The sequence below is a fragment of the Petaurus breviceps genome, unplaced genomic scaffold (genome assembly GCF_028583685.1).
Source record: "Petaurus breviceps papuanus isolate PSGF00001 unplaced genomic scaffold, PetGlider_PUasm1.0 90994, whole genome shotgun sequence".
NCBI lineage: Eukaryota > Metazoa > Chordata > Mammalia > Diprotodontia > Petauridae > Petaurus > Petaurus breviceps.
In genome coordinates this window covers 2,986,397-3,009,769 of record NW_027187393.1, presented here as the reverse complement: position 1 = coordinate 3,009,769, position 23,373 = coordinate 2,986,397, and the positions used below count along the sequence as shown (strand labels likewise).

The 23,373-nt window shown below is 43.3% G+C and overlaps 1 protein-coding gene across 3 annotated transcripts in view; it reads left to right on the top strand.

Moving 5' to 3' along the window:
* Positions 1-23,373, top strand: part of RASGEF1C (RasGEF domain family member 1C) — a 207,829-nt gene that overhangs the window by 143,504 nt on the left and 40,952 nt on the right. For 2 of the 3 annotated variants that reach the window (XM_069077816.1, XM_069077815.1), the window contains one exon: positions 21,014-21,229. The exons of the other annotated variant lie outside the window; for it this stretch is intronic. In XM_069077816.1, coding sequence (XP_068933917.1) covers positions 21,014-21,229 — 216 coding nt within the window. The remainder of the gene's footprint in view (positions 1-21,013; positions 21,230-23,373) is intronic. 3 annotated transcript variants of the gene reach the window in all.

Genomic DNA, 23,373 nt, shown 5'->3' with positions numbered 1-23,373 from the left:
AGTGACAATTCTCAGCCCCTTCCTTACTAAAAAATTAAAAATTTAAAAAAGAGGACCAGCTCCATTCTAAATCTTGGAGACATTCACCATTTATTTTCTTGACTCCAAAGACTGCTGCCATCTCCTCTTTGTAATTCCAGGTGTGTGCTGGAAAAGCTTTCTCTCACCATAGAATGACAGAAATGAAATATAGAGCAAGCTGAATGGACTGTCAAGATAGCAGTGGTGACAACATTGTTTTCCTGATTTTCAGAAGGAAATATTCTAGGACAAAGAGTTTCCCCTTATCGCTTTCTGTCAGCAAGACAGTGGTTGGTCCCCAAGCACATGGCTCAGAGCACCTTTGTTTCAGGGACCAAAGTTCTGCCCGGCACATTTGTTTGAGTGACAGGTTCTGTGCAACACATCTGTCTGAGGGACATTAGTCTTGCAGAGCACATCTGCTTGAGAGACATGATAACTAGAGGCAAGTTGAGCCTCCCCGGAGTCCCCTAGGCCTTGCTTCATGATGATGATTTCATCCTCTAACCTCTAAAGTTAGATTGACCTCTAAGAGTACTAGCAGAGAGATGGCAGGATTTTTACATTCAGTGTCAATCTGTCGCTTCTGAACAGAAGTGAAATTGGGCCAGGGATTGGGGGTAGGGCAGGGAACATCTCTTACAAGCAAGCTTTGTGGCCTGGTGGAAAGAACATTGAACCAAAGACCTGGGTTCTCATTCTAACTTGTCACATGTGTAGCTCTAACCTTGAACAAGCCACTTAACTTCTGCGGACCTCAGTTTCCTCCTCTGTAAAATGAGGAGGTAGAACTAAATGCTTGCTGATTGACTGACTGGCTGACTACCTGATGTCCAAGGCCTTTTCCATTCAGAACATTATGTGATTCTGTGACAAGGAAGGCTAGGTTCTGGGGAAAGACTCAGCTTTAGTGTTGGTGTTGCTGTGAGCAGTTGTTGTATGATGGGAAATGCAGGAACCGTTTCTGCCCTGGTCCCATAACCACTGACGGGGGCCCAAGAGGAGATTAGAAGGGCTCAGCATTGTCAGGAACATAGCTGTTCCAGGCTGTATGGCAGAGTCATCCTTGCCCAGCCTCTCGGTGAGGACTCTTAAGATCTCAGGGCCCTGAAACTCATACAGAAGCATAAGACCTCTCCCCACACAGTCCAAGGGGGAAGACAAACTGAGACAGGCCAGCAAAGCCCCTCAGGTGGCTGGACTCCCTGGCAATGAACGCCTCCACTAAGACAAGCTCTCATCCGGCTGTCTTGCCATCCTTTCTCGTTATCATTTCCAAATCTACACCACCAGGTGGGAGAGAGGCTGGTACATTCTTCAGGCATTGCTTCTCCATGGCAGCGGTTACTACCTTCCTCTTCTAACTCAGAGTTGGCAAAGACCTCAGCAGCCATATAGTCTAATCTATCCTTCAAAATTGGCACATGGGACGATCTTCTGCTTAAAGATAGATCTCCAATTAGGGGAAACTTGCCACCTCCTGAGGCACTGGCCCATTTTGCTTGAGGATGCTTCTAATTATTAGGAGGCTTTTTTTCCTTCTTGATGAAATCCCTAAATTTGTCTCTTTGCAACTTTTGTGTAGTAGCTAGGGGGTACAGTGGATAGAGTGCCAGGCCTGGAGTCAAGAGGATATCCATTCAAATTTAGCCTCAGATACTTACTAGCTGCATGACCTTGGGCAAGTCACTTAACCCTGTTTGTCTCAGTTTCCTCATCTATATAATGAGTTAGAGAAGGAAATAGCAAACCAGTCCAGTATCTCTGCCAAGAAAACCCTAGATGAGGTCACAAGGAGTCGGATAGGACCCATCATCAACAATAACAACAACCACCACAATAACCACCAACCACAATAGCAAGCAACAACAAACAACCACCACTATAACAAACAAACAACAACAACATTTTTACCTATTTTTCCTCATTCTGTTCTCTGGGGATCAAGCAGAACAAAGCCTGACCTTCAGAAGCCTGAACAAAGCTATTAGTTTTCCTGAATCTTCTCTCCAGGGTAAATTTTCCCAGTTTCTTCAACCTATCCCCTATACTTTTCACTTGATACCCTTCCTGCATGACCTTTTCTGAACCATCTCTTGCTTATTGATGTCCTTCTTAATATCTTGTTTCCAATCATTTTGTAAAATCAATCTGCAACTACCTGAAGTGACTAAAATGTCCATACTCTTTGACCCAGAGATTCCACTTCTAGGCATATGCCCTAAGAAGGTCAGTGACCAAAACAAGACTCCATAGACACCAAAGTATTTACAGCAGGACTTTCTATGATAGCAAAGAACTGGAAACAAAGCAGACGCCCATCAGTTGGGGAATGGCTAAACAAGCTGTGACATATGAGTGGAATAAAATATTTCTGTGCTATAAGAGATAATGACTATGATAAATACAGAAAAGTATGGGAAGCCATAAATTGCTGCAGAGTGCAGTCAAGAGAAGCAGGAAAACAATATTCACAATGACTTGCAACATTGTATAAGTGAAAATAACAGCAACAAAGCAATTGAAACTGAATCCTGCACAATTAAAATTATCTAGCTTGATCCCAAAGAAAATACATGAGAAGGTACCTCCCTACTTTTTGGCAGAGGGGGCACTATAGGTGTGGATCACTGGATAGGACATCAGACTGTTGCAATATGCTGCTTAGTTTTGCAGATTTTTTTTTTCGTCCTTTTTCTTTTTTATTGTAAGGCAGAACTCTCTGGGAGGAGATGAGGAGAAGAAAGTAGTAGGAATTGTAAATGATATAAAATAAAAATTAAGTGGCTAGCATTTATATAGCACTTTGAGGCTTGCAAAACACTTTACAAATATTATCTTATTTATTTTCTTTTTTTATTATCTTATTTATTTTCATAAAACCCTTATTGCCTATCCAATGAGAGGTTGTTGTTGTTCAGTTATGTGTGATTCTTCATGACCCCATTTGGGGTTTTCTTGGCAAAGATACTGGTGTGATTTGCCATTTCCTTCTCCAGTTCATTTTACAGATGAGGAAACTGAGGCAAACATGGTTAAGTGACTTGCTCAGAGTTACACAGCTAGTGTCTGAGGCCAGATTTGAACTTAGGTCTTCCTGATTACAGGTCTAGAACTCTATTCACTGCACCACCTAGCTGCCCCCAACTCTGGGAGGTAGGTGCTATCATTATCCCCATTTTACCAAGGAGGAAACTGAGGCAGTCAGAGGTTAAATGACTTGCCAAACATCACACAGCTAGTAAGTATCGGAGGCTGGATTTGAATTCAGGTCTTCTAACTCCAGGTCCAGAATCCTATCTACCTAGCTGCCTACCAAGTGTTATCAATAACATTTTAATTTTAAAAATTTATTACCCAGAACTCAGCATAACACTCTGGATGTGTTCTGACTTGGACAGAATCCACAAGTACTACTGTCTCCTTATTACTACAAACCTTTCTGAACATAGCCCAAGATAACACATTAGGGTTTCTTTGGCTACCATATGAATCATTCAGAATGAATTTGTGGTCCACTAAAACCCCCAGATTTTTTTCAGACAAAGCATTCTCCAGCTCTATTTCTTTTATCTTGTACTTTTGAAATTGTTGTAAGACTGTGAGACTTGATTCTCATCCCTATTAAATATCTTCTCATTAGATTCAGCCCAACATTCATCATGATCTTTTTTTGGTCTGGCACTGTCATCTAGGATGTTTGCTGTGCTTCCCAGCTTGGCATCCTCTGAAGAGTCAGATCCGTATTCCATCTGGGCCTTGATCCAAGTCATAGATATAAATGTGCAACAATCCAGAGCCCAGCACAGATCCTTGGGGCTCTCCACAGGAAATGCTCTCCCAAGCTGGTATTGTACCATTGGTGATAACTCTCTACACTTGGTCATTCACCCAGTGTTGATCGCTCTCATGGTATTACCATCCAACCCACCTCTCTGCCTCTTGTCCACATGAATCATGTTCAAGTTCATTCAATCTAAAAACATTTGAGGAGCATCTACTATGTGCCACAACCCCTCTTTCCTGAACCATTACAGCAGCCTCATTTGACCATATCACTCCAACTTTCCTACTGTCACTAGGAAAAAACACAGACTTATCTCTTTGGCAAATAAAGCCTTTCACAGCCCGGCTTTAGCCTATCTTTGCTGACCGATCATCCATTACCACCCTTCTCACATTCTACATTCTGGCCAAACTGGACTAGTACCTGACTATTGCTGTTCACAGCCAATTCTGTTTCCATCTCCATATATATATATATTTTTTTTTTATTTAAGGTTAAGTAACTTGCTCAAGGTTACATGGCCAGTTATTTCTGGGTGTGGTGCTAAGTATCTGAGCCCAGATTCGATCCCAGGTTATCCCAACTCTGGGGTCGGTGCTCTTACTACCTGAGCCACCTGGCCACCCCTAAGCAATTGGGGTTAAATAACTTGCTCAAGGTTACACGGCCAGGTGTTTCTGGGTGGATGCTAAGTGTCTGAGCCTGGATTCAATCCCAGGTCATCCCGACTCTGGGGCCAGTGCTCTTACTCGCTGTGCTACCTGGCTGCCCCTCCATCTCCATATCTTTCCACAGGCTCTCCTCCTTACATGAATCTTTTCCTTTGTCACTTTTACTTAGAATCCCTGTTCAGTCATTTCAATTGTGTCTGACTCTTCATGAACCTATTTGGGGTTTTCTTGGCAAAGATACTGGACTAATTTTCCATTTCTTTCCCTGGCTCATTTTATAGATGAGAAAACTGAGGCAAACAGGGCTAAGTGACCTGCCTAGGGTCACATAGCTAGTCAGCGTCTGAGGTCAGATTTGAATTCAGGAAGATGAGACTTCCTGGTTCCAGGTTAGGCACTCTATTCATTACACCATCTAGCTTCCTTCAAAGCACAGCTCAGAGACCTGATCCCCCTAACTGGGAGACTTCTTCCTCCACCCCAAAATTATCTTATACTTCTTTGTACAGGTACAATATATACTTAGCTATGCACGTGTTGTTTCCTCCTGGTAGAATATAAGTTCCTTGAAGACAGGAACCTTTTCAGTTTTATCTTTATATCCCTAGCACCTAGAATAGCAGTTACTTAGTAGGTTTGCAAAAAGTTGTTGGTTTGAACCATATTCTTTGCTTAAATCAAGGTAAACTGAATCCACTGTCCTCCCCTGATCTGCCTATAGGAAAATGAAATGTAGAGAGGCCTGATCCGTTCCTTTTTTTTTTTTTTGCTTTTTGGAGGGCAATTGGGGTTAAGTGACTTGCCCAAGGCCACAAGGCAAGTGTTAAGTGTCTGAGGCCGGATTTGAACTCAAGTACTCCTGACTCCAAGGCCGGTGCTCTATTCAATGTACCACCTAGCTGCCCCCCCCCCATCCGTTCTTTTTGAAGCCCTGATCTTTGGGATCATAGATTCCTTTTCTAGGTGCTTACTAGTCATCTCTTTAATGATACATTTTGGAGTTTTGTCAGGAATCAAAGTCAAATTCACTGGTCTATAATTTGTAGATTCCTTTCTCTTTCTTTTTTTATTTTAAAAATTAGGGCATCAGCCCTTCTCTGATCCTGTGGTGCCTCTCTTGTTCTCCACAACTCAACTGCTTGGCCTCCTTGCTTGTGCTCCCTTTAAGGTTAGACAGGGTAGCAGTGATCGGGGTAGGGGGAGCCTTCCCACATACCCTGTGCCCACCTCCGTCTGCTCTCACTAGTATGGCCCCAAAACATTCCACTTGACTCCAGCTCAGCCTGCTCAGGGTCCTTGTTCTATAGGAGCTTAAAACTCCATGACATTGACAGCAGGGGAAAGGGACCAACTGAAAAACCAAAGAGATGATGTTATACGTGATTTTAAGAGCCAAGAAGTAAGAGAAAAAGTGGTACCAAGTGCACTTTGGGTTCTTCAAGTTTGCCTGTATTAGACCTCTGCAGAAGTGATCCTAACAGGTTCCCCCCTGGAAAGGAAATCCTCTTTTGGACAATCAGGCCATGCTTGGAGAAAGGGGAGCCATGTGCAGTCCATCTCCATCTCACCTTCCATGTTCCCTATTGATTCCAGATCCCTTATGTGTAACCTCAACTGCAATGGCAGGGGACTGCTGGAAATTCTTTGGATTGATCTGCCAGGTGTGATTTATAACTTGAGACCCATCTTTGCCCCTTTCCTTATCCTTATACCCTGTAGCCCCTCAGTTTGATGTTCCTGTTGCTTCTTTCTCATCTGCCCCCCTCTTCTCCACTCACACCTGTCCTGCTTTGGCTCAGGTCCCCCTTACCTCTTTCCTGTGCTTTGACAGTACCCTCCTAAATGGCCTCCCTGGCTCCACTCTCTCTCTTTCTAATCTATCCTCTCCATGGGACCAGAACCACCTCCCTTATGGATAAATCTTATTGCATCATTCTTGACTTGCTAAATAAAGGCTATCCTCCTAACCCTGGATTTTAAAACCCCTCCATAATCTGTATCCAACCTAGCTTTCCAGCCAAATTGGACCGCTTGCAACCTGTTGGAGTAAACTACTTCTGCAATTCTGTAGCAATCTTTCTTCAGGACCCAATCTGTCGCTTATTTCTAGAACAAATTCCTCTTGCCCTTGCTATCACCTGAAAGTTTGGTCTCTGTCCTCAGATTTCTTAGTGTACATGTTCTGGATCTCCCCTTTATCCTTGTCACATTCCACTCTGCACTGTATTTATGTTCTGACTATCCATAAGCCCTTGGAGAATAGGGATGGTGTTGTTTTTCATTTGTGTGTCCAGAACAGAAACACACCTAGTGTGTTAAATTGAATTGAAATGAATTATAAAAACAATTCCTTCATTAACTGGAATGTTGTCAGCAAACTGGTATAAGGACGCGGTTACATTGGACTTCCTCCATTCAGGGATCTTCTGACAGTTTCATTGTACCAAAAGTTTAGCATCCAGGTTGTCCTGCTAGAGTCCTGCACTTGAAGGCAAGAAGATTCAAGTTCACATCTTACTTCAGATATGTATTGGTGGTGTGACCTTGGTCAAGTCACTTTTCTCAGCCTTAGTTTCCTCATCTGTAAAATGAATATAATAATAGCATCTACCTCACAGAATCATGAGGGTCAAATGAGATAATATACATAAATTGCTTTGCAAATTTTAAATTGCTATAAGCTTCTAATATTATTGTTGTTATTGTTATTATTATTCCCTATCTTAAAAAAAACAGTGGAGCTATCAAAACATCTCTTCCCCTAGCCTTTATTCTTATCAAATGAGGAAAAGCTAGTTAGTGGCATACAGGGGACAGGGTCCTTGAGAGAAAGTGACCATATTGTCTTTAAGTTTGTAGAAATGAAGATTGGCAATGCCTAGAGAGCTCGTTTTTTCAAGTTTAAAAAAGGATAGGTGGAGTCACAGGGCCAGAAACTTCAAAAGGGAATATTTCCTCATAAAGAATGAAAACAGCTGAAATCTGAAATTCTGTTGATGCAAACTTGAGGAATGGCAATTGAAGATAAAATGCTACCTAGTTCATGCCTTCTTTGAGCCAATAACTGAGAGCAACTCCACGAGAAAAAGTATGGGAGACCCAGAGATTGCAAAGGGGAAAGGTGCAACCAGATGGTATCTGAAGCCTGATAGTCCATGAGAGCAGAGAAGAAAAGAGAAGAGGTGAGAATCAGTTAGCAGTTGGATTTCCCTATCAGTCTTTTTCATACAAAACAGCTGAATATTTCCAGGCAAATTGGGCAGCTCTGTTTTCCCCTGCTGTCTCTCCTGTCTCTGTCCCTTTGCTCACAACATCCCCCATGCCCTCAGCTGTTGTCTTCACAGATCTTACGTAAAGCAGGTGTCTCCTGCTCTATCCCCCCATCTCCATCTGTTGCATTCCATCCCTTCATCTAGATCAGGGACTCTTAACCTGGCATCCATGCCCCCCTTTCAATGGGTCTGTGAACTCAGATGGGGGAAGATCACATTTTTATTTTCATCACATTTGCTTTCCTTGCCTAACCATGATGTAAAGGAAAAGAATACTGAAAGACTTCAGAACTCCAATCAGCACAGGGACTGATTGTGAAATATTAACTATGTCCCACTTCTGAACAGAGAGCTGACAGACTATAGATACTGACTGAGGCCACGCATTGGCCAAAGTATGGATTTGTTTCCCTTAACTATATTTATTTGTTGCAAGGGAGTGTTCTCTTGGTTCATATATTTGGGGGAGTATCATTGGAAATTGCTAGTCTATTTATTCAGAGCTTACTTTGTGCCAGGCACTGAATATACAAAAAGGAGAAAGACAATCCCTGCCCTCAAGAAGCTTACATTCTATTGAGAGAAAACAATATATAAAAGGGAAGCTGAAAAGAGAAGGGGAGAGAAGAAAGCACGGGATAGTGAGAGAGCAGAGAAAGTCCTATGGGCCTGGAGAGTAATAAAGATATCTTTGGCCTGGGATCATCTCCTTAAGGTGGAAGTTCTGAGAGAAACCAACCAATCAGAAAGTGAGGTCACAGGAGCAGAGGGTATTTCCAGTGTGAGAAGAAGCTCAAGGTGGAGTTGGCTTCCAAGGGTGAAGAGATGAGTCAGTACTGCAACTTGGAGAAAGATGAAGACAGCAGTTTTTAAAAAAACTTCAACATTTCAAAAAGAAAGAAATGCCTCTTTCTCTGCAGGTTCTTAAAGAAAATGCAGTATTCCTTATTGGAATGGAGAGGGGTGGGTTTCAAAGGGTAAAGGAACCTGAAAAGACAGAAGAGGAAGCCGAACCTGTCAGAATTTTGGAGGGTGGGAGAAAATGACTCAGGAAAGGAAGGAAAGAAGAGAGACCCTGGGATGTTCAGTGTTCTGTAACAAATATAGTGATGCTCTTTCCCACAGAGAAGGGAAGTAGATCCTCAGGGGGAGGCACCATCTCAAGAAAGAACCAAGTATGCCTTTCACTCCTCCAAGGAATATTTCTTCTTACCCAGTAATCTGGTGAGAAAGAGGCATTCCTTCCTTCTGGAAATGCTGTACCAATGATCTTTTTTACATACCTCTCACTTCCCACCCAGACACTTACTAGCTGTGTGACCCTGGACAAATCACTTAACCCTGTCTGCCTCAGTTTCCTCCTCTGTAAAATGATCTGGAAAAGGAAATGGCAAACCAATCCAGTATCACCGCCAAGAAAACCCACCCCAGACAGGATCACAGAGTCGGACATGACTGAAAAATGACTGAACAACAATTTCCACCCAGTAACATTCCTTCCAACACGAATGATTTGCACAGATCTGCAGGTGCCTCCAGCAGAGAGATTCTCCTGTATTGGTCAGAGGAAACAAACAAACAGGAGTGGTATTTGCTGACTACCTGCTTTGAAGGGTCCTGGGGCCATCATCTACCTGCCTGATGTCAATCAATCAGTCAAGAAATATTTATTAAGCAGCTGCTGTGTGCCAGGCTCTGTGCTGAGCACAGGGGATACAAAGAAATGCAAAAGACAGTCCCTGCCCTTGGGGGCACCCCCAGTCTAACACAGCAAGTAAAAAAAAAATGTATAAGCAACCATATGCAAGAGATCTAGGAAGTAAATAAGAAAGGGAAGGCCCTAGACTTAGGAGAGGCTAGGAAAGGCTTCCTGTAGAAGACAGGGTTTTGGGGGGTGGTTAGGTGGCACAGTGAATAGAGCACTGGCCCTGGAGTCAGGAGGACCTGAGTTCAAATGTGACCTCAGACACTTACACAAAAAACTAGCCGTGTGATTTTGGGCAAGTTACTTAACCCCAATTGTCCTAGCTTCCCCCCTCCAAAAAGAAAAAAGAAAGAAAAAGATAGGGTTTCTGCTGGGTTTGAAGGAAGCCAGGGAATCTTGGAAGAAGTGAGAAGGGAGAGCATTCCAGGCATGGGGGACAGCCAAAGAAATGCCTGGAGCCGAGGCATGGAGTGTCTTGTTCACGTTCCAGGAGAGGGGAGGAGGGTGCTTTCCTCCCAGGCTAAATATTCAAGAAATTACCAAAAGACTCCTAGAAATCAGAAAATTTGATAAACACCGCCCATTTCTAGTGAATCATATACAGATAAATGATATTGCCAGTAGGATCTTAGAAAGCGTTTCTTGGAAGGATGTGCAAGGAATTATTGTTCCCAAGTGGAGGACTTTGTGTGTATCCTTATTAAATTTCATGTTATTAGATTCAGTTCATCATTCTAGCTTGTCAGCATCTCTGTGGATCCATCATCTATTGTTCTATGTTAGCTGCCCGTCCAAAATGTGTGGCATCTGCACATTTGCTATGTGACCCCTCTATAGTTTCATCCAAATCATTGATAAAAAGGGATACTAGAACAGGGTTCAAGAGGGAGGTAGGAGTAAACAAAAGTATGTATGGAAAGGATCCAGGGGTTTTAGTGGACTACAAGTTTGGTGCGAATCAACCTTGTGATGTGGTGGCAAAAACCTTAGACTGCATTTATAAAGGTGTCTCATCTGAAAAGGGGTAGGGTGTTGATAGGCCAACTGATATCTGTCCTGGTCAAAACATATCTGAAATATTAGGTGTAGTGGTGGGTGCCATATTTCATTAAAAACATAGACAACCAGATTATGGACAAAGGAAGACTGCCAGAATGGTGATAAAGGCAACAGGGCATAGTACAAAAGGCACTAGACCTGGAAGTGAGAAGACAGGTTCAAATCTTGCCTCGGACACCAGCTGTGTGATCCTGGGCTAGCAACTTAACCTCTCTGTTCCTCAGTTTCCTCTAGGTCTATGATCCCATGATGATTGTGTGGAGGAGCTTAGGTCATTTAGTATGGGGAAGAAGAGACTTAGGGGAAACATGGCAACTGTATTCAAATATTTAAAAGTCAATCATGAAGATAGAGCACCAACCTTGGAGTCAGGAGGACCTAAGTTCAAATCTGGCCTCAGATATTTATTACCTTGTGACCCTAGGCAAGTCACTTAACCCTGATTGCCTTTAAAAAAAAAAAGTAAAAGTCTATTGTGGAGAAGAGGAATTAGGTATCTTCTGTTGGCTCCAGGGAGCTGAACAAGAAGCACTTTCTCCCAAAGAGAAAGGATGATTTAAGCTTGATATAAGAGAACACCTTTTTGTTTGTTTGTTTTTTGGAAGGGGGAAGGCAGGGCAGGCAATTGGGGTTAGATTACTTGCCCAAGGTCACAAGGCTAGTCAGTGTGTAAAGTGTCTGAGGCCAAATTTGAACTCAGGTCCTCCTTACTCTAGGGCCGGTACTCTATTCATTGCGCCAACTAGCCACCACCACCCCCCCTCCATGAATACTTCTTAACAGTTAGCGGTGCACCACAGTTGACTCTACCAATTCTCCATCACTGGAGGTGTTCACATAGAACCTGCATGACTCCTCACAATGGCTATTGTAGAGAAGATTCCTGTTCAGAAGTGGGTTGGGCTACAGGTCTGTGACCCAGTGGATTCAATCATGAGATACTCTGACCAAAAGAGATCCATGGCTACACAGACACTCCTCAGTAAGCTCTGATTTAACAAGGACTCGGGCAAGAGGAAGGGGCACCCAAGCAAGGCTGAAAATGGGTGGCCTGGCAGGCTAGATGTCAAGATGAGCTGAAGTTTATTAAAGGTACAGAAAGACAACAAGAAGCGTTTTCAGGGGTATTCCCTCAAGGGCTTCTCTGGGAAGGGTGAACTGCCTGCTGGAGGAGGGGGGGGGTGGGGAGGCACTGAGAGAAGCACCCCTCCTTACTCATATCTTTCCTCTGCCTTCTCCAGGTAGGAACATTGTCTTGGACAACCAGAAAGCGTAAACTGAAAGAGGGGATAGGGCGCTAGACTCAGCATCAGGAGGATCTGGGTTCAAATCCTCCCTCAGATTCTAACTAGCTGTGTGACCCTGGGCAAGTCCCTTAACCTGAAACTCCATGTATCCTCTATGTATATAGCCCTGTGATCCCTTCTTAGTCACTGAGAATGCATAAGAGGAATATGTCATCTAGGATATCCTAGAAGGAAGGAAAGCCTAAGAAAAGGTGAAGAGATGCCAGAAAGCCCCAAAGGTGGTAGAGACTTGTTTGCTTATTGAGCAAAGTGTTTGCTTAGTGGATTGTATTAAAATCAATAGTCAATCAATATTCATTGTGTGCTATGTGCCGCGCACTGTGCTAAGCACTAGGGATACAAAAGAGTCAAAAGCCAGTCTCTGTCCTCAGGGAGCTTACAATCTAATATGGGAGTCAAGCAAACAAATATGTACAAACAAAGCCATCTGCAGGATAAACAGGAAGAAAATAAGACAAAGAAAGCTCTAGAATTAAGAGGAGTTTGGAAAACCTTCCTGTAGATTTTAGGAATTTTAACTGGGACTTGAAGGAAGTCAGGGAAGGCAATGGGCAGAGATGAGGAGGGATGGCATTTCAGTTCCTGGAACTGAGAGATGGGGTATCTTGTTCATGTAAATAGACCAAAGTTACTGGGTCAAGGAGTATGTGTCAGGGAATACAGTGTAAGAAAACTGGAAAGTAAAGAGGGGACTAAGTTATAAAGGGCTCTGAATGACAAACAGATCCTGGAGGTGATACAAGGGATGGAGGGAGGCGCTGGAGTTTATTGAGTAGGAGGGTAACATGGTTGGAGCAGAGCTTTAGGAAATTCACTTTGGTGGCTGGAGATAGGTTGGAATGGGGAGAGACTTGAGGCAAGCCTACATATCAGTAAGCTATTGCAATAATGAGTGGTACCAGTGTCAGAGGAGAGAAGGGAGCATATCTGAGAGATGTTGAAAGATGAAGTCAACAAGCCTTGGCAAGAGATTGGATGTGGGGGACAACAGTGAGGAGTTGTTTATGACACCTGAGTTATGAACCTAAGGGACTAGGAGAATGGTGTTGGACTCTATAGTAAGATGGAAGTTAGGAGAAGACAGGATTTTGTGGGAAAGATATCAAGTTTAAGATGTCAATTGGGGGGTTGGCTAGGTGGCACAGTGAGTAGAGCATGGACCCTGGAGTCAGGAGGACCTGAGTTCAGATCCAGCCTCAGACACTTAGCACACACACACACACACACACACACACACACACACACACACACACACAAAACCTAGCCATGTGATCTTGGACAAGTTACTTAACCCCAATTGCTCTCCAAAAAGAAAAAAAAAAGATATTGATTGGACATCCAGTTCAAGAAGTTTGAAAGGCACTTGGAGTTGTGATATATACATTGTATTGGCCTCCTCATGGAAGCATTGCTGGTCATTCACCCAGGTAGTCATTGACCGTGGGGACAGTGATATATTCAGGGTGATTACAGAGAAAAACTGAGAATGGAACCAAAAATTCATGTGAAAGGGAATGTTCTAAGTGGACAAGTGAGCTACACTGTTGTAGTAAATGCTGCTGGAGGTCATAGGGCGACCTGCCATCTTGATGACAGAATATAACACCTCAAATGGTAGTGTTCTGGTTCAAAGGCCTATCAGATTGAGGTTAACCCTGTGGAAAGGTGAGTCTTTCTTTACCTGAAGGGCCAGGAATAATTCAATTGAAAAACAAGAGAGAAACTGGGGGGCTTTGACTGATAGCGATGTGAGAGGGTAAATAACAAAAGTGGAAAAAATTTCAGGATGAGTGGGTGGCCTTGGTGGTTGTGATAGGTCCAGCACAAGAGAGGAAGCAAGCCACCGAAAGGCTCTACCATTACCAGAATGATATCATACTCCAGGGACAGGAGGAAGTCTGTGATGAAGATTAGCATTAACCTTGCCCTGGGACAAAGGCAAGGCTGCAAGTTTGGATCAAACCTGCTTGCTGGCCCACCAGGTTCTAGGCCCAGGCATGTACCTTACAAGACTGGATGTACCAGCAGGCTATGAGTCCCATGTGACCAAGTATCATTTTGAACAGAAGCATTTGCCATGCTAGGCTGCTATAGCAGAGAAGAAATAGTGCTTACCAAACCTTGCCAGGAAAGCATACAGGCGCAAGGAGAGAAATGAGAGTCTGTGGTATACTGACCCCCTCCTGGTGTGGGAATCAGGTTTCATAAGGCAACCAACTGGGCTTTTTTTGATAATTCAATTTTGTTTTATTTTTAGTTGTCTCTCTCCTACCTCTTCCTATTCCCATCTCCATTGAGAAAGCAAGAAAAAGAAAACCCATTACAAATCTTGTTTAGTCAAGCAAGACAAATTCCCACATTAGTCATATTCCAAAAAGAAAATGCTTCAATCTGTAGCCTGAGACCATCACCTCTCTGTCAGGAGGTGGGTCGCATGTTTCCTCATGAGTCTTCTGGAATTCTGGTTGATTATTGTATTGACCAGAGTCCCTAAGTCTTTCAAAATTGTTTGTCTTTACAATATTGAAACAATTGGGTTTAGAAGACATCTTATATCCACCATTAGTGGGCCAGGTGTGACTTAGGCTAAGTTGTGGCAGAGTCTGTCTGTAGAAGGGCCTCACAGGAGGTTTATTATACACAACATATCAGCCCATAACTTGGGTGTCCTGGAATTCAAGTGATGCTGAAGTTAAGTCTGCAGGGAAGAGGGCAGGAGAGGTTGGGGGAACCATGGATCTGGTATTGGCTGACATGCTGGGAAGTCCAAGGATGCTCTGTGTTCTGATGAGGGCTATCAATGATGAGGGGTTAGCACACTCTCTCCAAATGGTGCCTCCAGCTCTCATATGCAGCTCCTGTTTCCTGCCTGCAGTGGTTAACTTATTGGAGAAATATGGTCTTGTGTCCCCTGTGAAAGGAGAGCCTCAAGTCTCCTGATGAGCCCTTCTCCAGGAAGATGTTTAAGCAGACTAGAAAATGTTGTGAAGGGCTTCAAAAGCCAAGCAGAAAAAGTTTGTATCTTGTTCTACAGTAAAAGGAATGGAGTTTACTAAGCAGGGTGGTGCCCATGCTTTAGGAAAATCATTTGGCAGCTGTGTGGATGGTGAATTGAGATGTCTTCCCTTAGCTTCCATATCTACTCTCCATGGTATTCAGCCCTATACTTGCCTGCAACATAAGGTAACTGATAGAGCCCTAGGCTGGGAGTCAAAAGACCCAGGTTCTACCAAATGCACCCTATGAATTCTCTCTCTTGGAATTTGCCTAGCACATGTGTTATTCAGTAGTTCCATCATGTCCACTCTGTGACCCCATATACCTGTCCGTGGTGTTTCTTGGTAAAGCTGCTGGAGTAGTTTGCTATTTCCTTCTCCAGTATGCCTCCATTTTACAGATGAGGAACTGAGGCAGATGGGAGTTAAGTGACTTGCCCAGGGTCACACAGCTAGTAAGTGTCTGAAGCCAGATTTGAACTCTGATTTTCCTGACTACAGACCTGGTACTCTATTCACTGCACCAGGAACCTAGTAGTGGCTAAATAAATTCTCATTGATTGGGCCTTAGTTTCTTCCTATGTAAAAAGAGAGAATTTGACTCATCTCTAAGGTTCCAGCTCTAAGACTCTCAGTCTAAGTCTCAGCTCGGTACTACAGTGATTTCAGGTGCAGTGTGAGCCTGTTCTAGCCAGTCCCATGAGGCTGTAAGCACATTTGCTGTGAAATGCTATTTTCAGAGTAGCTGCCAGTCTTCAGTGCTTCTGAAACCCCACTGGCCTACCCGCCTATGGCCTCTGTGGCTCAAGCTTCAAGATGAAGGACATCCCAGGGACCACTGTGGCTTAGCTGGGAGCTTGGAACCCTTGACAGAAGACAGAATCAGCAGGAGACCCAGAACACTGAGACACACTAATTCTTTCCTAGACCTTGAGGGAGAAGGGAAAGAGCAGCCTGAGAAATGTGACAGTTCAAGAAGAGTGACCAGATCCCCCTTCTTCCCTGCCTCCGCCCTGCTCCAAGGGCTGCTGCTTTGGAATTCTCCACAAGCCACAGCTGCCTCTTACGGAATTCCGAGTAATTATAGGAGGGCTCCATTCCCTTCTTTAGAAAGCTGGAAGGATAATTAAAGCGACATAGTGGGTTTTGTTAAGATGCTGTAGTTGTGTGTGTGTGTGTGTGTGTATCTTAAAGATTTATAGTCATTTGCGTTTACTGTAATTAAAACAGTGCCAATTTAAGCAGTTCCCTCTCAGCAGTCTGTTCATCTGTGAATCATGGAGAGAGCAATCATCTGTAGGAAGCATGGAGAGAGCAAACCCCATAGAACAGAATGAAGTCAGGCCTCAGAGCTGCCCCCGTGCCTTCACTGACAGCATCATGGCCCCAGGGAGGAGCAGTAGCATTTGCCTTTCCCAGACCAGTTGATTGACCTCTTTTAAAAAAAATGTTATTGATTTCTTTTGTTTTATATCACCTATATCTCCTGTATTGTGTCCCTCCCCACCCGGACTCCCAGAGAACCAGTTCTAATAAGAAGGATGAAAAAAAAAAAAGAGATAAATAGTTCAGTCAAACTAACCTACACACAACTATATCTTTGAAGCCTTTGACCGATATGAAGACATCACCAGTAATTTTTCTTCCTGGAGCATATTTGGTGGGGAAGGGGAGATGGGGTGGGTGACAGTGGTACAGCCACAGTGATAAAAAGGACAGAGATGAGGTGGCCTGTTTCCCAGAGAATCCAGTCCATACCCTTGTGGGAATTGGTAGGAAAAGTGGGTCCTAGGAGAAGGATAGTAACTAGGGGACAGTAGCATTATATAGCAAAGGATTATGAGGCAAGGCAAGACATGGGGACAGTGGTCTCTACAGGGAGGAAGCATCCTTCTATCACACATCCATTTCAGCTATCCTGGGCAAAGTCCCAATCACATTGTACTAGTTATGGCTCGGTACTGGTGTGAGCTTGGGCTGTATACAGCTCTGACTGAAGCTTTCAGTCTTAGCTATTGGCCTCTATGAATTCTTCCTGACCCTCTCAACTTGAAGAAATCTGTCTCCTCTGAGACCCCATAGCACTTTGCTCATAGTTCTTTCTGTCTTATTGCTATTACCGAAAAAATAAAAATAAAATAAATATTTATTGTTGTCTTTTTTTATTTCACCATCATTTTCCCCAGTCTACCTCCCCTCCCCCCTTTCAGAGAGCCATCCTATATAACAAATAATATTTTGAAAGAAAAGAAAAAGGTGGCTTTTTAAAAAAACAAAATAAATAATCAATACACAGAAAAAGTCTACATTCATGGACCTCCCACCTGTGCAGAGGGGTAGAGTGTGAGATGTCTCCTCTCTCCTTTCAAGCCATGCTTATTCTTCATAATTTTCAATTAATTCACTTTTGATTTTTTTGTATATTGTATATATTTTTAGCATTTCCTTCTTTACTCTGCATCAATTAATGTAGCTCTTTCCATCCTTCTCTATATTCATCATACTTGTCATGCAGAGCCATGTTACCTTTGTGTAACACAATTTATTTAACCATTCCCAATCTATAGGCATCTACTTTGTTTCCAATTCTTGCTATCCCCAAATAGTGTTGCTATAAATATTTTGGTATGCATGGGGACTTTCTTCTTATCAATGGCCTTCTTGGGGTATGAACCTAGTACTGGAATCTCTGGGTCATTGGATATGGACATTTTAGTCACTCTGTCTGAATAATTCCAAATTGTTTTCCAAAATACCTGTACTGATTCACAGCTTCACCTGCAAGGTACTAATGGAACTGTCTTCTCACAACCCCTCCAACATTGGTTATTCCCATCTTTTTGTCATCTTGTCAATTTCCTTTCCTATCACTGTTACACTGTGTTTATAGCCTAGTTTTCTTTGTACTGATTTGGACAGGCTGGAAAATGTGACTTTACTACTCAAAAACATTGAATGGTTCCCCATTGCCTTGTGAATAAAGACCAAACTCCTCAGGCTCTGGCAGCCTGGTACTACAACCTCTTCATCCTCAATCACTTTAGCCCTAGACCTCACAAAACTGAAGTGCCCTCTGCCTCCAGGACCCTCCCTTATTCTCTGTCATTGGATAGCTCCTACCAGAACCTGCATTTAAGGAAAGTGCTTCCACCAGTCATTTCTTCATTTCCCATCAGATTGCTCTCCCTTTTCATCTTCCTTTTATGTGTTTTCTTCCACATTAGATTGTAAGCTCCTTGAAGGTAGGGACTATTGTATTTTGCTTGTAGTTGTATCCCCAGCACTTAGCACAGTGCTTGGTCCATAGTAAGCTCTTAATAAATGCTTGTTGGGGTGGCTAGGTGGGGCAGTGAATAGAGCACCGGCCCTGGAGTCAGGAGGACCTAAGTTCAAATACGACCTCAGACACTTAACATTTACTAGCTATATGACCTTGGGCAAGTCACTTAACCCTAATTGCACTGCCTTCCCCCCTCCAAAAAGCAAAAAAAATAAAAATAAACAAAAAATAAATGCTTATTGATTGAATAATTGGTACCACCCAACCTTTCTGCCTATGTTTTGCTCTACATACACTTCTCTCTACTCTTCTCTCCTTTTCCCCTACCTCCATACCTTTGCTCTTGCTATGCCCTGCTCTTTGAAATACCACCTCTATTTCAGCTTGTTGACACCTTTTCAATCCTTCAAAGTCCAGCTCGAGTATCCCTTCCTTTGTCAAGGTTCCTGACTCCCAGCCAAATGTCATCAGTTATGAAAATCATCTTTTCCTCTAGGGTTGGGGAACCTGCTACCTCAAGACCACATGTGGCCCGCTAGGTCCTCAAGTGTGGCAAACTTTGTTCTGTAAAGTTTGGATTCCGTCAAAGGGCCACACTTGAGGACCTAGAGAGCCACATGTGGCCTTGAGGTGACAGGCACCCCACCCCTGTTCTACACAAGGCAGTAAAGGTAGCAAACCTCACAGATCCCAAAACAGTCATTAAGGCCTCCAGTAGCCTAGACCAGAAGCCCACAAAACTCACAAATGCATCCCAAATCAGATTAAAATGTTATTAGGAAATATTTGCAAAATTTTTTTAAATGCAGTTTATTGTTATTTGGTTATTCAGTCATGTCCAACTCTTCATGACCCCATGGACAATAGCACAGTAATGGTTGTCTGTGAGATTTTCTTGGCAAAGACTCTGGTATGGTTTGTCATTTTCTTCTGTGGATTCAGGCAAACAGAAATTGAGTGACTTGCCCAGAGTCACACAGCTGGTATCTGAGGCCATATTTGAACTCAGGTCTTCCTGATGCAATACAACATAGATAATGCTACTTTATAGTTTTCTAAGTCAGTATGCTGCTGGCAGGGATTTATTTCTATTTGAGTTTAACGCTACTGACCCATACAACCTTCAGCTAATGTAACTGCACTTTACCGTCTTTTTATGCCCTTCATTTCTGGCCGAGTTCTGTGATTATCACACAGTATAGGGAGCTTCCAGTGAAGAAATACCCTTCCATATGCAGGTTGGTTACTTGGTGGAACTTTCCAGTTGTCTGAAGTACTGAGATGATAAGTGACTTGGCCAAGGTCACAGAGCCAGGGTGTGGAAGAGGCAGGTCTTGAACCCAGGCCTCCTTGGCACCAATGATGACCCCTAGTCCATAGTACCACACTGCTTCTCCTTATTCACTTGTTATACTCTGATTTGTCTCACATTGATTATTTCTCATTTATTTTACATTTTCATATTTATTTATTCACATTTATTTTCCTGATTCAGCTCCAAGGCCCAGGACCATGTCTTATAGATCTTTGCATCCCCAGCATTGGCTCCTTTTTTTCACTGGATGTTGAACAAATGACTATCACTTCCTCATTGGTCTATGAGCTCCACACACTGCCTCTTCTTTCTCTCTGTGTTCTCTATAGCACAGCCCAGCACAGGGTACTGCACAGAACAGGTGACCAGGAAGCATCTAAGGAATGAATGAATGGATGAATGAATGAGTCCTGGTCTTGCTCTGGAGTTCTTTAGGGGCCCAGGGGCAGACAGCTGCCTGATGAAGATAAACTGTTCTCCGCTCTGCTACTCCCTGGTGACAATAGTGACAGTGAATAAAAGAGGCTTATATGTTGGTCTTCTGGATTAAAGCTCGACCTCAAGACTCCTTTTTGCCTCTTTTTGGGGGGAATTGCAAGCTCCATGGAAAGCCCAGAGCACTGCTGAGGGGAAGGCAGCTCCCATGGCTGGTTGAGCACATGGCAACATGGGGTTTACAGGGAGAGGAGAATGCAGGAGCCACAGACCCTTGAATCCCTGCTTGAGACTGTCTGCTTGTTGCCTATGAGCTCCCAGCTATCCATGGTGTCTCCAAAAAAAAAGGCAATAAAATGAAAAATCAGAGATAAGAAAAACAAATGCCTTAGACCAGTGTTGTCAAACTCAAAAAGAAAGGAAGGGACTTGGCTGCATGTTAGCTTAGTTTTAAAAGGTAACCTTACCTATGTTTTATTGTGTTTTTATTTATTTTGTTAAATATTTCCCCGTTACATTTGAATCTGGCTGGGGCCTCTCACTCAGGGGTGTTGGGGACTGCATGTGGCCTGGGGCCATGGGTTTGACACCTCTGCCTTGGACATTAAAAAACAAATTTTGGTGAAATGGTTTCTAGGGTAGCACCATTGGGCTTTGGACTTGTCAGTATCTAGGTTTCATTTTTTTTAAATCAAAGATTTAAAGCTTTTAATTCAGTAGGATGAAAATTGTCCCCTTTCATCCTTAAGAGATTTTTGTTCAAGGATGCTCTGAATCTACTAGTTCTCTCCATCCACGTTGAAGAGTTATCTTTCTGTTTCCTCTGTCAGCACAATAATCAGGTCTTGGCCCTCTAAGTATCACACACTTTCTACTGTGCCACAGTTTTACTGAAGATAGACTCTGAGCTAAGTTAGGAATATTCTAGGGCTAGAGAATTGTCCCAAGTGTCTCATCATGCCTAAGGTCCCTTCTAGCTTTAACATTCTTTAATCCTATGATTGCCAAAGTATATTTCTTCATCTCTTGTTTTCTACCTTTCTCTTCTCTGCTCTTTCCTTCTCTTCCTTTCCTCTTTCTCATTCTTCTTATCCCATTCCTCCTCCCTCTCTTCCCTTTTCCTCCTTCCCCCATCCTCCTTTCTCTTTCTCTTCCCTTCCTTCAGGCTTACTGGAAAAGGATGAATCAACTCCTGCAGGCACTGAATCAGAAGCTTGCCACGCTTAGCCATGGACAGGAAGGTCTAGTCAAAATCAATGCCACCGTCTCAGACAAGCTTGTCTCTTTTAAGACGAAGCCTCCCGCTTCAATTCAGCGAGAGATCCTGAGCGTCTGCAGTGACCCTTACACTCTGGCCCAGCAGCTGACCCATGTAGAGCTGGTAAGTGGAATCCCTGGCCTCCTAGGGGTTTTCCACAAGGTTTGCATCAAGCCCCAAGAATTATTTTCCATCTGGGTGGGGCAATATCTACCCTTCTTGCAACTTGGGTGTTAAATCATGGCTCTTTTCAGTCTCTGCAGAGTTTGGGGTACAGCTACGAGGTATAGTTGATAGAGCATTAGATGGAGTGAAGACCTGAATTCATATAAGACCCTGGGCAAGTCAGTATACCACTCTAAGCCTCAGTAACCTCATCTACAAAAGCAGGATAATGTTAGAATCTACCTCGAGATTGTTGTGAGGATCAAATGAGAGAACACATATAAAGCATTTTGTAAACCTTTAAGTGCTATATAAATGCTAGGTATTCATGATTAATGACAACAATAATAATAATAACAAATCTGAACCTCCCAACAAGTAATGGAATCATTTTCAAAGTCTAATTTTCATTTCAGAGAAGTAAAAGAGATCCTATGAGTCCTACCTCATTTCTTCATGTAGCGGTTCTAAAAATTGAGCCTTTGATCCATTTTGAACCAGCAGAGCTCATCGAACCTCTAAGCAATCAGGTTTCTGGCCCCAGTTCTGTCATTCCCTAGGTGTGTGAACCTAAATAAATCTCTTCCCTTCTCTAGGACTCAGTTTCTTTCTCTGTAAAATGAGGGAGTTGGACTAGATGACAGTAGCTAGCATTTATGTTATCTCATTTGAAGCCTAAAGATTACTTCCAACTCCAACCCTCTCCCTTGGTCTGGAAGAAGGGAATAGGGTGAATAGCAGGTTGTTCCACTGGAGATATCACTCACAGCAGACTCCTCATTCAAAGACCAACAGGGAGAATTCAGCAGAATCTATGGCTTTAACCAGGCTTATGGACATTTTAAGTTTTGACATTTCTTGAGCCCCCCCCCTCCCCACCCAACACTCTGTAAATCCTGTTACTAAGCTTCTTATAGGGGAGAAGAGAGTGTTTCCTCCTGAGGCCCCCTTCCCATAGGAGGTAACTATGCCTGGGCTCAGCGTCTGTGGGATTTGGAGCTATGCAAATGTGCACAAAAAGTCAGACCAGAGGCTTCTTGGAAGCCCAGAATCACACCAGCTGAGGCATTTCTCTTCCTAGGGGCATCTAGGAACATGTGGTGGAAAATGCTAGAAAAATCATTCGATTATTCCATCCAGTATCAGTTTTTTGTCCCCCTCCTCAAGATTAGGAGTCAAGATAAATTAATAATGGGAGGAAGAATTGTCCTGTATAAAGGAATTTAAACTTTGCAACATGCTTTACATACACAGTATCATTTGAACTTCAGAACAGCCACTGTTAGAGACATGGTTTGAATGTAGATTTTCCTAACTTCAAATCTAATCTGGTCAGGTGGCTAGATGGTGCAGTGAATAGAGCACTGGCTTTGGAGTCAGGAGGACCTGAGTTCAAATTTGACCTCAGACACTTAACACTAGCCACGTGACCTTGGGCAAGTCACTTAACCCCAATTGCCCAGCCTTCCCCCCTCCAAAAAGAAAAAAAAATCTAATCTGGTCAATATTTCATGTGTCTGCCCAGTCATCTGTGCAAAGGAGTTATCCCCTCCCTCTCCTCCCTCTCCCTCTCCCTTCCCCCCTCTCTCCCACCCTCCCTTCCACCCTCTTTTCCTCCCTCTTTTTCCTTCCCTTCTCTGTCCCTCCCTTCTCCTTCTCCTTCTTTTTCCCTTCCTCTCTTCTCTCTCCCATTCTTCTTTCTTCCTCCCTCCCTTCCCCCTTTTCTCTCCATCTCTTCTCTTTCTGTCTCTGTCTCCCTCTCATACACCTACATATGTGTACACACTCTAACCTTCCAACAACAAACCAATGCAGTTTGGGAAAGAGAGCTTGTGAAATGCCATTTTTATTCAGGGCTGACCAGCAGGTGTCCTTGACAGGTATCCCTCCCAGAGTAGATTCCAACCCAGGGCAGGCGGGGTGGGGGGGCAGGGGGGGGGGCCGGGGGGGGAGGGGAGTGACAATACAGTGACAATACAAACACTTTCTCAAGTGTTTGGCCATTATAGGGCACTTGGCAATCATCATCTTATTTGACAGCAGAGTAAGATGTGAGGAGTTATTAGTATCTCAAAGGCCCTACATTGCACAGACCAAATTAA